The sequence below is a fragment of the Coenobita brevimanus genome, chromosome 48 (genome assembly GCF_032717465.1).
Source record: "Coenobita brevimanus isolate Jiangsu-jjx chromosome 48, ASM3271746v2, whole genome shotgun sequence".
Taxonomy (NCBI): Eukaryota; Metazoa; Arthropoda; class Malacostraca; order Decapoda; family Coenobitidae; genus Coenobita; species Coenobita brevimanus.
The window spans coordinates 15,844,363-15,860,159 of record NC_137001.1 but is presented as its reverse complement, the minus strand read 5'-3'; the positions used below and the strand labels follow the sequence as shown (position 1 = coordinate 15,860,159).

At 43.8% G+C, this 15,797-nt stretch overlaps 1 protein-coding gene across 1 annotated transcript in view; it reads left to right on the top strand.

The window, feature by feature from the left end:
- LOC145399310 (sodium-coupled monocarboxylate transporter 1-like) overlaps positions 1-15,797 on the top strand; it is a 79,206-nt gene that overhangs the window by 30,801 nt on the left and 32,608 nt on the right. Inside the window, exons 4-6 of the mRNA XM_080271975.1 lie at positions 3,079-3,230; positions 4,646-4,786; positions 7,720-7,938. Of these exons, the coding sequence (XP_080128101.1) occupies positions 3,079-3,230; positions 4,646-4,786; positions 7,720-7,938 (512 nt within the window). The remainder of the gene's footprint in view (positions 1-3,078; positions 3,231-4,645; positions 4,787-7,719; positions 7,939-15,797) is intronic.

Here is a 15,797-nt window from a genome sequence, read left to right as displayed (position 1 = left end):
GACTTGGGACGTTCCTCGTGATCTACAGTCGAATCTCTCTCTCGGAAAGAAATCAATAAATCTTCTGTGGCAAGGTCAGTGGACCAGACTAAATATTCCAACTTGTAAGCCGCACCTGGGCGACTGGGACACTGCCAACCACCCCAGTCGCCTTGGAGAAAATGTAATGGCGAGACTACAGCTGAATGCCACCATTTTAACTCACATGAAACCATATATGGAAAGACGCTTCCCACCACACTGTGACATCTGTAATGTGGTGTTATCTATCAGTCATATCATCCTGCGCTGTCGGCGATTTATTCTTGAACGTGTTTCACTTATAAATTACTGTGGTGCAGTAGACGTCCCCTTCACCCTTTCCACCATCCTGGGTGATGGGGACATTGTTCTATCTATCTATCTATTGCCAGACGCCTCAATCCCATTTGAGGTGGCCACAAACAAATCGCCTCCAAGTCTCCCTGTCCCCCGCCATTTCACTGCCCTGCTCCCAACTCACACCCCCCTCTCTCATATACCTCTCCACCCCATCCCTCCATCTCATCCTCGGCCTCCCCCTCCCTCTTCCTCCTTCCACCTCACTCACATGCACTCTCTTCATCAGTCCTTCACCCTCCAACCTCTCCACATGGCCAAACCACCTCAGTGTGTTCCTCATAACGCTTCCTATCACATCCACATCCACACCACAACGCTCCTTTATATCCTCATTCGTCAGCCTGTCTCTCCATGTGACTCCACAGGTTCCTCTTAAATAACTCATTTCCACTGCTCTCACTCTTGACTTGTGTCCTTCCAGCAACGTCCAAGCTTCACTTCCATACGTTAGAGTTGGTATCACAATACTGTCATGTAGTAACTTTTTCACTTCCATGCTCACTTCCCTGTTTCTTATCACTGCTTTCAAAGAACCAGCAACCTTTCTTCCCTGCTGTACCCTTTCAAGCACTTCACCCTCCAAACCTCCATCCTTACCCATCACACTACCCAAGTACTTAAACGTACTCACATTTTCCAATTCCTCACCATCTAACCTCGCTGTACATTCACTGGCTTCACCTCTCTCAAAGACCATCACTTTACTCTTCCCTACATTCACCTTTAGATTCCGTTTCTTACACACTCCCCAAACTCATCCACCAAGCAGCTCTCCTTCGTCTTCACTCAACAACACAGTATCATCTGCAAACAACAGTACAGGGAGTTTCCAAACATTATCCTCTCTCACCAGGGCCACTCCAACAACCACTACCCTACCTTGTACCTCTTTTATTACCCCATCCATGTACAGATTGAACAACCATGGAGACATGACACATCCCTGTTTCAACCCAACTTTCAAAGAGAAAAATTCAATTAGTTCACCATTCACACGCACTGCAGCCTTCGCACCATCGTACATACTCTGTATAGCATTCAACAACTTCCCATCTACTCCCTATATTCTTAATACTTTCCACAATCCTTGTCTATCCACCCTGTCATATGCTTTCTCCAAATCCATGAAAGCCGCATACAACTTCTTTCCCTTCTCTAGAAACTTTTCCACTAAAGATCTAAGAATGAATATCTGATCTACACAACCTCTTCCCTTCCTAAAGCCTCCCTGTTCTTCTCCAACTAATTTCTCTGTTCTTTGTTATGACTGATAAATTGATGGCTTTCTTGAGAAAGACCAGACTGATCAGAGTGATGTGACTTTTTTACTGTATGGGTATGGTTATCAACTGTAAATATGTATATATTGTACTATTAATTAGGGTTGACAGTTGACGTATTTGAAATAGTTCTTCCTCCCAGTGACCTATTTCTATTATTGATGTCCCCTACATTAAACCCCGTTCCTCGACTGACAGTCACCAGCTGATGAGTGCAAGTGTGCAATATAGAAAGGTATTGGGCACTTGCAGTCGATGGTGATCTGTTGGGCGAGGTTCTTCACTTTTTGTACATATTATGTAAACACATTATACCATGTTCCTGAAGTTACTAGTTAGGGCCGACAGCTGACGTATATGAAAAAGTTCCTGACTTGTCTGGTTCTCTTTCATATATTGATGTCCCCTACATTAGGTTGTGCCTCGACTGACAGTCACCAAGTGATGAGTGCAGGTGTGTAATGTAGAGACGCATTACATATCTGCAGTCGATGGTGTTCTCTTGGTCGAGGCCTTTCTACCATTAGTGTAGGTTTAGTTATTTGTCTTTTTAGTATAGGTTAGTGATTTGTCAGTTAGGTGATTAGTTTCAGGTTCTTTAGATTAGGTATTTTTGTTCATAATGTAAGGTAAAAAAATATAAAAATAAAAAAAAATAAAAATAAAAATGCAAAAAAATATTAAAATAAAAATTTATATATATATATATATATATATATATATATATATATATATATATATATATATATATATATGTACGTGTGATTGAAAGTATGTATATATTCACGGAAGTGTGTGTGTGTGTATATATATATATATATATATATATATATATATATATATATATATATATATATATATGGCCTTACTGACCAGGGGCTTTGCCCCAATGGTCGATAGGCCAAAAAAAAAAAAAGTTACTCCTTTCAAACCGAGGACTCAGTTTTCGTGTCGGTATAACAATCTTTTCGAAATTATATGCAGGTTAGGTGATCTCTCTCTCTCTCTCTCTCTCTCTCTCTCTCTCTCTCTCTCTCTCTCTCAATTGGAGGGGTTAGTATAGCCTTCATTAATTCCTTCGTTCTATCCAAAGTAAAAAAAAAATAATAATAATAAAATCATTCGTAGCTATCAAGAATAAGTACAAAAGACGTCAGCGTAAGGAAGGGGTTAAGTGAGAGGGAGATGTAGTCTGTATTGTCGTCAGGTAAGGAGTCTCAGTAACACCTCTTCCTTAGTGATTTAATTTTAGACTTGGCTAGTTAATATCGTTTTGTACGTTATTTATGCAGAGTATGGCTATGTTTGAAGGATTTACATAACGCAAAAGAGGACAGTGAGATGTAATATGCAAAATAAATCGCTTGGGAAAACGTATTAGGGAGCTTCCTTAACCGATGGGGCTGTGTGGTTGCAGGGTGGTGTGAGGGCCGTGGTGTATACTGATGTGATGCAAACGCTGGTCATGTTCGGCGGGGTGCTGGTCGTGGTCATCATCTGCTGCCAGGAAATTGGTCTTGTCAATGTCTGGACCATAGCTGACCAGGGCTCCAGGATAGAGTTCTTCAAGTGAGTCACTGTTACTTCGGCGCAAATTCCAAATGACGGAAAGCGCCAGAATCTGCAATGGGAGTACCGTTTGATTCTTGTGATAGGGGAAATGTTTGTATTTTAACAGTAATGCACAAAACTCTGTGTGTGTGTGTGTGTGTGTGTGTGTGTGTGTGTGTGTGTGTGTCAGTGTTGCCAACTCCGAATTTCAAAACCCGCTAGACTGGGCCCCCCCAAAAGCTAGATTTTGGCAAAAACCCGCTAGATTTTAAAATGTTCTCTATTATATAAAACATACTAAGAAAACGATAATTCACATTGTTTGACAAACTAATCAAGAGTTAAATGTTTTATAATTCGGTTATACAGGAAAAGCAATACCAGTGTTGCAACGAACAGCATATTTATGTTCGTTGCAACACTTTTCCTGTATAAGTTGCGGTTCCCTCAGAACAAGCCTGTCTCAATAATTCCATTATAATTAACTTGATTACAACAAGAAACAAATCATTAAAAAGTACTATTGCCTTCAAAATTCCTGGGACACAGTCAGTATCGAGACCTGGCTACAAACATGATATTCCAATTGTATGGAAAAATTAAACATGGGAAGTACTTATTATCACGTGCTGAACTTGGTCACCAATGCATTTAAAATGAGAATTAATGTGATCTCCAGACCTCGATAAATGAAGATGTGTTCTTGGAATACTGAAAGCAACAGTACATCCGTCACAATCTGTAAACTGACTCACTTGGGACAGTAACCGACTCGCCAACGCAGTATGACCGAACTGACAGGAAACGGACGTGAACATGAACCAATAAAAGTGAAATGAACGTAGGCAGTAGTGTAACATACATGCTTAAGAGTGGGAGGCAGACTGATTACAAGTTCATTAATTCTACTAGTTGAATTTGTGAGATTGCAGGACAAATATATCCTTCCCATCCCTCTAGGAAACCGTCAGACGAGTATGCAATCACGCCAGATTTCCCGCCAGCCGCTAAATCAATATTTCACCAGCTAGACTACAAACAAAACCTCCAGATTTAACGGGAAAACCGCTAAATTGGCAACATTGGTGTGTGTGTGTGTGTGTGTGTGTGTGTGTGTGTGTGTGTGTGTGTGTGTGTGTAGAGAGAGAGAGAGAGAGAGAGAGAGGAGATAATGTGGTGTGCGTTTAAAATCAATAAAAACAGTCTACTGTCATTTTGCGCACACATATAATAAAACCCATTTATTCGAGTCAACTTCATAATATTCAACGTGATTGAAATTATAAAAGAAAAAAATAACCATAAAGTCATACAGGTAAGAGTTAACGTTAGAGTCGGCTTTATAATATTCAACGACACTGAAATAATAAGGAGAAAAATATATATGACCATACAGTAACAGGCCACACTACAGCCTCCTGTTTCTGCCCTAGCATGAACACAAGTCCTTTCGTGCGCCACACCTTCTGGTCGACCACCGCGCTTGGCTTCTACTTCACCATGGACGCCATTGGCATCCACCAGCCCAGCTACCAGAGATTTGCCTCCATCGGCAACCTCGCTATGGCACAATGGTTAGATGGCCTTGTTTACATTTCTCTATCCATCGGTCTATCTACCTTCCTATTTATATTGAAGGGAGACTAACTGGTTGTAATATTTTTAGAAAGATGCTTAGAAGTGCTATTGATACGAAAGCAGTTAGAGGTGATGGTGGAAGTTCATTGATCGTAAGACTGTGGTATAAAAGATAACGCTGCGAGGAACGTGGTGGATAGAGAGGAAGGGGACAACGGGAATGACAAGAAGAGTAATTTATAGTGAAAGCAGTGATGTGAGTACTGAGGGAAAAGATGAGTTAGAGTCAGTGAATTAGGAACAAATGGATCTGGAAAACGCGTGGAGCTGATGAATGGAGTGTGTGGTTAGGAATGCAAGGGTAGCAAGCAGTAAGAAAGGTTCAATTTGGTGGGATGCCTATGTTGACCGGGCAGTGGGGGAAAAGGGGAGACGAGAGTGGATGCAAGACAGTCAAATGAATGAAGGGAATGTGCTGAGGGTAAGAAGGGTGTGTGTATATCCGTAGAGAAGACAGGCACAACAAAACTGCGCAACCCCACAACATTCTCATGGAGTTGCATATTGAGAAGTGAGTGTGGACACATTGCATATTTAAGTATTCAGATTCATCTATCTATCTATCTATTGCCAGACGCCTTAATCCCGTTTGGGGTGGCCACAAACAAATCGCCTCCACGTCGTCCTGTCCCCCGCCATTTCACTGCCATGCTCCCAACTCACACCCTCCTCTCTCATATACCTCTCCACCCCATCCCTCCATCTCATCCTCGGTCTCCTCCTCCCTCTTCCCCCCTCCACCTCACTCACATACACTCTCCTCGTCAGTCTTTCACCCTCCATCCTCTCCACATGGCCAAACCACCTCAGTGTGTTCCTCATAACCCTTCTTATCACATCCACATCCACACCACAATGCTCCTTTATATCCTCATTCGTCAGCCTGTCTCTCTATGTGACTCCACATGCTCCTCTTAATTAACTCATTCCACTGCACTCACTCTTGACATGTGTCCTTCCAACAACGTCCAAGCTTCACTTCCATACTTTAGAGTTGGTATCACATTACTGTCATGTAGTAACTTTTTCACTTCCATGCTCACTTCCCTGTTTCTTACCACTGCTTTCAAGGAACTAGCAACCTTTCTTCCCTACTGTACCCTTTCAAGCACTTCACCCTCCAAACCTCCATCCTTACTCATCACACTACCTAAGTACTTAAACATACTCACATTTTCCAATTCCTCACCATCCAACCTCGCTGTACATTCACTGACTTCACCTCTCTCAAAGACCATCACTCTACTCTTCCCTACATTCACCTTTAGATTCCGCTTCTTACACACTCTCCCAAACTCATCCACCAAGTCTTGCAGCTCCCCTTCGTCTTCACTCAACAACACAGTATCACCTGCAAACAACAGTACAGGGAGTTTCCAAACACTATCTTCTCTCACCAGGGCCACTCCAACATCCATTACTCTACCTTGTACCTCTTTTATTACCCCATCCATGAACAGATTGAACAACCATGGCGACATGACACATCCCAGTTTCAACCCAACCTCCAAAGAGAAAAATTCACTTAGTTCACCATCCACACGCACTGCAGCCTTAGGACCATCATACATACTCTTCACAGCATTCAGCAACTTTCCATCTGCTCCATATATTCTTAATACTTTCTACAATCCTTGTCTATCCACCCTGTCATATGCTTTCTCCAAATCCATGAAAGCTGCATACAACTTCTTTCCCTTCTCTAGAAACTTTTCCACTAAAGATCTAAGAATGAATATCTGATCTACACAACCTCTTCCCTTCCTAAAGCCTCACTGTTCTTCTCCAACTAATTCCTCTGTTCTTTCTCTAACTCTGTCAATAAGTATCCTACCATACACTTTTCCTATTGCACTAAGAAGACAAATGCCCCTATGATTACCACACACTTCTTTTTCCTCTTTTCCTTTGTACAAGGGATTAATTATACGTGACTTCCAATCCTCCGGGACTCTACCTTCCTCCCAGGCCAATCTGCACATTTTCCACATCCATTCTACTACTATCTCTCCCCCATGCTTCAGCATTTCACCACACACTCCATCAATTCCTGGGGCTTTCCCCAATGTAACTTTCTTCATTGCTTCCATAACTTCTATCCTACTGATTTCTTCCTGTCTTCTCACCTCCCTCCTTCTCCCAGCCATTCCCCAGCCACTTATACTCGCATTACTTCCATCCTCTATGTTCAACAATTCCTTAAAGTGTTTTCTCCATCTGCTCACTTTTTCTCCCTTCTCCACTAGTAATCTACCATTTTTATCTTTCACTCTTCTGCTAACCTCACTTCCAACCTGTCTTACTCTCTTCACCTCTTTCCAAAACATTTTCTTAAAGTCCCTCCACTTTACACTCAAATTCCTTCCAAATTCCTCATCCACTCTCTTCTTTCTCTTACTAATCTTTTCACCTCTCTCTTTCTTTCTACATATAACTCTCAGATTCATTTATGTTAAAATTCATAGCAGACCTCATATGCGTATAAAAATCCTCAAGGTAAGGGCTGAAAACACAGAATTCACATAAACTGTACATATACTGGCCCAGCATAACACTGCTTAATCCACGTATCCTCCCAACACTAAACACGAACAATCATTTGTAGTGCTCGGAAGATCAGTGCTTCAACTCACTACAGGGTACTTCACTGACATACACTCACCAATGCTTAATTTACATGGACCTCGCAAGTCTCTTGTTTTTACTACAGGTTGGTCATCTCTTGCTGTGGGTGTGTGGTTGTTAAAAGGTATCCTTAATTTACGTGTTTTTCCCACAGGTTGGTCATCGCTTTTGCTGTGGGTGTGTTGTTGTTAAAAGGTATCTGCTGGTACCATTTAATCCTTAATTTACGTGTTTTTCCCCACAGGTTGGTCATCTCTTTTGCCGTGGGTGTGTGGCTGCTGTGGGGTCTGTTCTACTTCTCCGGCCTGGTTGCCTATGCTGCCTTCAGAGGCTGCGATCCCTTGGCATCAGGCAGGATACAGAAACCCGACCAAGTGATCACTTACCTGGTCATGCAGAAGCTGGGTCACCTCACTGGCGTTCCTGGGGTCTTTGTGGCAGCTGTCTATGGCGGCGCCCTTAGGTGGGTGATGTAGTGGTTCTTCCTTTTCTTATCAGCAGCCATTATCATCACCCACATCCTTTATCATCACTCACATCCATCATCACTATCCATTATCATCACCCACATCCTTTATCATCACTCACATCCATCATCACTATCCATTATCATCACCCACATCCTTTATCATCACTCACATCCATCATCACTATCCATCATCATCACCCACATCCTTTATCATCACTCACATCCATCATCACTATCCATTATCATCACCCACATCCTTTATCATCACTCACATCCATCATCACTATCCATTATCATCACCCACATCCTTTATCATCACTCACATCCATCATCACTATCCATCATCATCACCCACATCCTTTATCATCACTCACATCCATCATCACTATCCATCATCATCACCCACATCCTTTATCATCACTCACATCCATCATCACTATCCATTATCATCATCCACATCCTTTATCATCACTCACATCCATCATCACTATCCATCATCATCACCCACATCCTTTATCATCACTCACATCCATCATCACTATCCATTATCATCACCCACATCCTTTATCATCACTCACATCCATCATCACTATCCATTATCATCACCCACATCCTTTATCATCACTCACGTCCATCATCACTATCCATTATCATCACCCACATCTTTTATCATCACTATCCTTTATCATCACTCTCATCCTTTATCTTCACTCTCACATCCATCAATACTATCCATAATCATCACTCTCACATCCTTTATCATCACTCAGTGTTACCAGTATCTACCCTGCATCGCATATTTATTTCATACTCACATTCCACCATCGCGCCCATACTAGCAGACTGAGCCATACCCACAACACACAAGATACTGCCACATGAGTTTAGTGAAGCATTATTTGCGACTCTCTCCAATATACACATACAAATTGGGTCTTTCCCTTTTTATTATTTTTTTTCCTCCATAGAAATGTGTACAAGGGGAAGGGTGATGCCCTGGAAAAGGAAATTATGGAGGCATAAAGCTTTTACACCAAATACTGAAGGTAATGAAGAGAGTTCTAGAATGTATGATTAGAGAAGGACTGAATATTGATGAGATGAAGTTTAGGTTTATGCCAGGTAAAGGGACAACTGATGCTATATTCATTGTTCGACAGCTTCAGGAAAATATCTATCTATCTATCTATTGCCAGACGCCTCAATCTCGTTTGGGGTGGCCACAAACAAATCGCCTCCATGTCGCCCTGTCCCCCGCCATTTCACTGCCCTGTTCCCAACTCACACCCCCCTCTCTCATATACCACTCCACACCATCCCTCCATCTCATCCTCGGCCTCCCCCTCCCTCTTTCCCCCTCCACCTCACTCACATACACTCTCTTCGTCAGTCTTTCACCCTTCATCCTCTCCACATGGCCAAACCACCTCAGTGTGTTCCTCATAACGCTTCCTATCACATCCACATCCACACCACAACGCTCCTTTATATCCTCATTCGTCAGCCTGTCTCTCCATGTGACTCCTCGTAAATAACGCATTTCCACTGCTTTCACTCTTGACTTGTGTCCTTCCAACAACGTCCAAGCTTCACTTCCATACGTTAGAGTTGCTATCACAATACTGTCATGTAACTTTTTCACTTCCATGCTCACTTCCCTGTTTCATATCACTGCTTTCAAAGCACCAGCAACCTTTCTTCCCTACTGTACCCTTTCAAGCACTTCACCCTCCAAACCTCCATCTTTACTAATCACACAACCCAAGTACTTAAATGTACTCTACCTATCTATCTATAGCCCGACGCCTTAATCCCGCAAAGGGTGGCTGCAGACAAAACGCCTCCAAGTCACTCTGTCACCCACCATTTGACTCCCCTCCCCCCAACTCACCCCCCCCCTCCCTCATATACCTCTCAACTCCATCCCTCCACCTCATCCTCGGTCTACCCCTCCCTGTCCCTCCCTCCACCTCACCTACATACACCCTCTTAGTCAGTCTTTCATTCTCCATCCTCTCCACATGTCCAAACCACCTCAGTGTATTTCTCCTAATCTTTTCAACCACATCCACATCTACCCCACAACGTTCCTTCACTTCTTCATTCGTCAACCTGTCCCTCCATGTCACTCCACATGCTTCTCTCAAGTAACTCATTTCCACTGCTCTCACTCTTGACTTGTTCCCCTCTTGCAAGGTCCACGCCTCGCTTCCATACGTCAGGGTAGGGATCACAATACCATCATGCAGTGACTTCTTAACTTCCATACTCACCTCCCTATTTCTCATCACTGCTTACAGTGTGCCAACAACCTTCCTTCCCTGCTGTACCCTTTCACGTACTTCATCCCCCAAAGTTCCATCCTTACTCATCACACTACCCAAGTACTTGAATGCACTCACATTCTCCATATCCTCACCATCCAACCTCACTTCACACTCTGTGACTTCATTCCTCTCAAACACCATAACTTTACTTTTGTTTACATTAACTTTCAGCTTCCTCCTCCTACACACTGTCCCAAATTCATTCACCAAACCTTGCAACTCCCATTCATCTTCACTCAACAATACTGTATCATCACCAAACAGCAACACCGGAAGCTTCCAAATCTCACCCTCATTCATTAGGGCCACCCCCACATCCACTGCCCTACCTTGTACCTCCTTTACGACCCCATCCATATATATATTAACCCGCCCCGTCCCGACGACGTATGGGTACGTCACCACGATTTGCATTTGCCAGTCCCGGCGACGTACCAGTACGTCGTGCAATTGCAAGGTACCTAATTTGCACAATTTTCAATTTTCGCACATGATTTTTCGTATGTATGCACGGGGCACCTTCCTCTATTCCTGTACAAGATACCAAGCAGGGACAATGCCTTACACTGCATAACCTCCCCCCTCCCCCCCTCACGCCATTGTCTTGGCAAAGGACCTGTTACCAGTGACCTGGCTAGTAAAGTTATTCAGGGCCAGAGTGATTCCCCAATCGATGACAATGTGGAGGACAATGTTTACATAGCATTAGAAGAAGAAACAGCCAGAAATAATGATCAGGTAGTGTGGCAAAAATAGGTCAGGTATGGTGATTAGTTAGTGAGTGAAACAATGCTTATAATGCCTTTATTACTGCTTGAAAACCAATATACTGTCATACTACATATACATTCGTACCAAGTAAATAAATAAATACCATTTATGAGTGGATAAAATAGTTACCCTCCCATAGAACTCGTTTTCTTTGGTGCCAGCATGTTAGAAAACCCACTCAGGTAAGGAGGAACTCCTACCTGGATTGGGCACTTTAAACCTCAGGTGAGCGATTTCTCTCTGAATTTTCGATGTTTCTCACCAAAAGCGAAGGTTTTAGCCAAAAAAAAAAAAAAATCGAAAATACCTCGGGACTGGGGGATGTCGGAGGTGCGGAAAACCTCGGGACGTGACGGGTTAAACAGCCATGGAGACATTACACACCCCTGTTTCAGTCCCACATTGAGATCAAAGAACTCACTCAGCTCACCATCCACTCGCACCGTAGCCCTAGCTCCCTCGTACATACTCTTCACAGCACTCAACAATTTCCCCTCCACTCCATATATTCGTAATACCTTCCACATACCTTTCCTATCTATTCTGTCATAAGCTTTCTCCAAGTCCATGAAGGCAGCGTACACTTTCCTTCCCTTCTCTAGATACTTCTCCACTAAACATCTTAGAACAAATATCTGATCTACACACCCTTTTCCCTTCCTAAATCCCCCTTGTTCTTCTCCAACTAGCTCCTCTGTCATATGCCTAACCCTATCAATGAGTATTCTACCATATATTTTACCAGTCACACTAAGAAGGCAAATACCCCTATGGTTACCACATACTTCTCTCTCCCTTTTCCTTTGTACAGAGGAACAATTATACCTGATTTCCAGTCCTCTGGAACCCTTCCCTCTTCCCAAGCCAATCTACACAACTTCCATATCCACTCCACAACAATCTCACCCCCATACCTAAGCATTTCACCACACACTCCATCAATTCCTGGGGCCTTTCCCAGCTTAATCTTCTTCATCGCTTCCACTACTTCCGACCTACTGATCTCTTCCTCCCTCCTCTCATCTCTTCTTCTCCCAGCCATTCCCCAACCACTTATACTCACACTGCTCTCACTCTCTACATTCAACAAATCCTCAAAGTGCTCCTTCCATCTCCTCAATTTCTCTCTTTTCTCCACCAACAATCTATTATTCCTATCTTTCACTCCCCTACTATTTCCCCTTTCACACTGCCTTACTTTCTTTACCTCCTTCCAAAACAATTTCTTACTCTCCCTCCATTTCACACTCAGATTCCTCCCAAACTCTTCATCCACTTTCTTCTTACTCTCCTTCACCAGTCTCTTAACCTCCCTTCTCCTGCTCACATATACCTCTCTCTTCTCTCTCTCATCTTCTCCCCTACCTCTACTCGCCAACCATTCACCATATGCCTTCTTCTTTTGTTCCACAGCTCGTTTCACCTCATCATTCCACCATGCTGTCCCTTGCACACCCTTGCATCTCCTCCTCACTCCACAAACCGCCTCACACGCTGCGCTTATCTCTTCCGTGAATATCTTACATACGTCTTCCACCCCTTCCATCTGCTCTAGCTCATACCTTCCCAATCTTTCTTCCACTATGCTCTTATACTCTGTCCTCTTCTCACTATCTTGCAATTTCTCCACTCTTCTCACAGGAGCTGCTTCCTCCTGTCTTCCCCTTCGCCTCCTCAACCACTTTCTTTGCAGCTCTACCTTGGCCATCACTAAGTGATGGTCCGAGACTCCATTCCCCCACCCTCTCCACACCCTTGCATCCAACACTTGTCTTCTCATTCGCTCATCCACACACACGTAGTCTATCATTGCCTTTCGTTCAACAAGTTCACCATCCATCCTCCTCATTACTCTCCATGTATACCGGTGGATCATCTTATGACGAAAGTAGGTGTTGGCTATTGCCAACCCCTTACCAGCACAGATGTCCACCAAAGCACTACCATTCCCATCTACTTCCGCTGGCACACCCCACTGACCAACCACTCCATCCACTCGTACATTCCCGACTTTGCCATTCATGTCTCCAATCAACAGCACTCTCTCGTTCTCTCAAACTTGTCCATACATGCTTCTACTCTCGCCCAAAACTCATCTTTCACTCTTGCCACTCGATCCTCAGTTGGAGCATACACATATACAATCGCCCATGCTTGTATACCTACTTTCATCCTCACCCATACAATTCTTGCACCCACTGTTCCATACTCTCTTATATTCTCCTTCCACTTCTTGCTTATCATCAGACATACTCCCTCTCTTGCCCTCTCATTCTCACTGACTCCCGCACATATACCTACACCGTATTCCCATTCTCTCATCCTTTCACCTTTGCATTTAGTTTCAGTCAATCCACATATATCCACTTTTGCATCCTGAAGCACCTGGACAATCTCTCTCTCTTTCACTTCATCATTCACTATTCTCACATTCCACGTTCCTACTCTCAGAATGTCCTTTGTCCGTTCCTTAGTCGTCAACGTATGGTCCGTCCGGGTGCGAGGCGCTTTATTTGCTTTTTTAGTTACTTCTTTTTATGGGGTGGGGCACTAACCCACCACCAACCCTTTTAGTCGCCTCGTACGACAAGCAGGGATACTGGGGGAGTATTCTTGAAACCCCCCTACCCCCAGGGGGTACTCACATTTTCCAATTCCTCACCATCCAACCTCGCTGTACATTCACTGACTTCACCTCTCTCAAAGACCATCACTTTACTCTTCCCTACATTCACCTTTAGATTCCGTTTCTTACACACTCTCCCAAACTCATCCACCATCAAGCCTTGCAGCTCCCCTTCGTCTTCACTCAACAGCACAGTATCATCTGCAAACAACAGTACAGGGAGTTTCCAAACACTATCCTCTCTCACCAGGGCCACTCCAACATCCACTACCCAACCTTGTACCTCTTTTATTACCCCATCCATGTACAGATTGAACAACCACGGAGACATGACACATCCCTGTTTCAACCCAACTTTCAAAGAGAAAAATTCACTTAGTTCACCATCCACACGCACTGCAGCCTTCGCACCATCGTACATACTCTTCACAGCATTCAACAACTTCCCATCTACTCCATATATTCTTAACACTTTCCACAATCCTTGTCTATCCACCCTGTCATATGCTTTCTCCAAATCCATGAAAGCCGCATACAACTTCTTTCCCTTCTCTAGAAACTTTTCCACTAAAGATCTAAGAATGAATATCTGATCTACACAACCTCTTCCCTTCCTAAAGCCTCCCTGTTCTTCTCCAACTAATTTCTCTGTTCTTTCTCTAACTCTGTCAATACGTATCCTACCATACACTTTTCCTATTATACTAAGAAGACAAATGCCCCTATGATTACCACACACTTCTTTTTCCTCTTTTCCTTTGTACAAGGGAATAATTATACGTGACTTCCAATCCTCCGGGACTCTACCTTCCTCCCAGGCCAATCTGCACATCTTCCACATCCATTCTACTACTATCTCTCCCCCATGCTTCAGCATTTCACCACACATTCCATCAATTCCTGGGGCTTTCCCCGATTTAACTCTGCAATATACACATATAAATATATTGGAAAGAAAAGGGAACTGTACTTTGTTTTTGTTGATTTGGAAAAGGCCTTTGACAGAGTCCCTAGAGAGGTGGTGAAGTGGGCAATGAGAGAGCTTGGGATGGAGGAGTGGCTGGTTAGGGTGGTTATGGGCCTATGGCCATGTATGTGGGTGCTCGCACCCAGGTAAGGGTGAATGGAGATTTGAGTGATGAGTTTTCCATGAATGTTGGTGTGCATCAGGGGTCAGTCTTGGGCCTCATGTTGTTAATCATGGTACTTGAAGCCCTCTCACGTGACTTGAGAAGTGGACTCCCGTGGGAGATGTTGTATGCTGATGATTTGATGATAATTGCAGAGAATGAAAGGGGGGCAGAGGAAAGATTTACGAAGTGGAGAGATGGTATGGGACACAGGAGCTTAAGAGCAAATGGAGATAAAACAAAAGTGATGATATCTAGGGCTGGGGGCGGTACTGTAAGAGGGAGTGTGGCCATGTGCGATTTGCCACAAGGGCGTGGGAAGTAATTCCATCATGTGCAGTGTCTGTGATAAGTGGGAGCATGAGAGATGTAGTGGTATTAGAGCTAGACTGCGAGATAATGCTGATATTATGTGCGTGGTGTGGCGGGGAGAGCAGGTGGAGATTGTCAGGCATGAAAGGATTTAGCTTGTTGGTGAGTCTCTTGAGTGTGTGGAAGAGTTTTGTTATTTGGGAGATATGTAATGTGCTGGAGGTGGGGCAGGAGCTAGCTCTGTGGCTAGAGTGGGGAGTGGTTGGAAGAAGTTTTGGGAGTTGTTGCCTCTCCTGACATTGAGAAGGCTCTCCCTCCATGCTAAGGGATCTTTGTATGCAGCATGTGTTTGGAGTGTAAAGCTGTATGGTAGTGGGACTTGAGCAGTAAAGGAAGAGTTCGTCGCAGGCTCAAACGTATAGAAATGACAGTGATTAGGTGGATGTGCAGTGCGTCCTTAAGTGTGAGACCTGGGGGAGTGGGGGGCTAGGTTTACAGTGGAAGAGTTGAGGGATGGGATGGGACTGGAGTGTATTGGTGCTGTGATGAGGAGCAGTAGATCGAGATGGTTTGGGTATTTGTAGAGCAGCGTTTCTTAACCTTTTCCGACCTCAGCACCCCTCCTGTCGTAAGGTCTCAGTCCAACACCCCTTTAAATCTGGTTACTGGGACTGTAGTTGCTACACG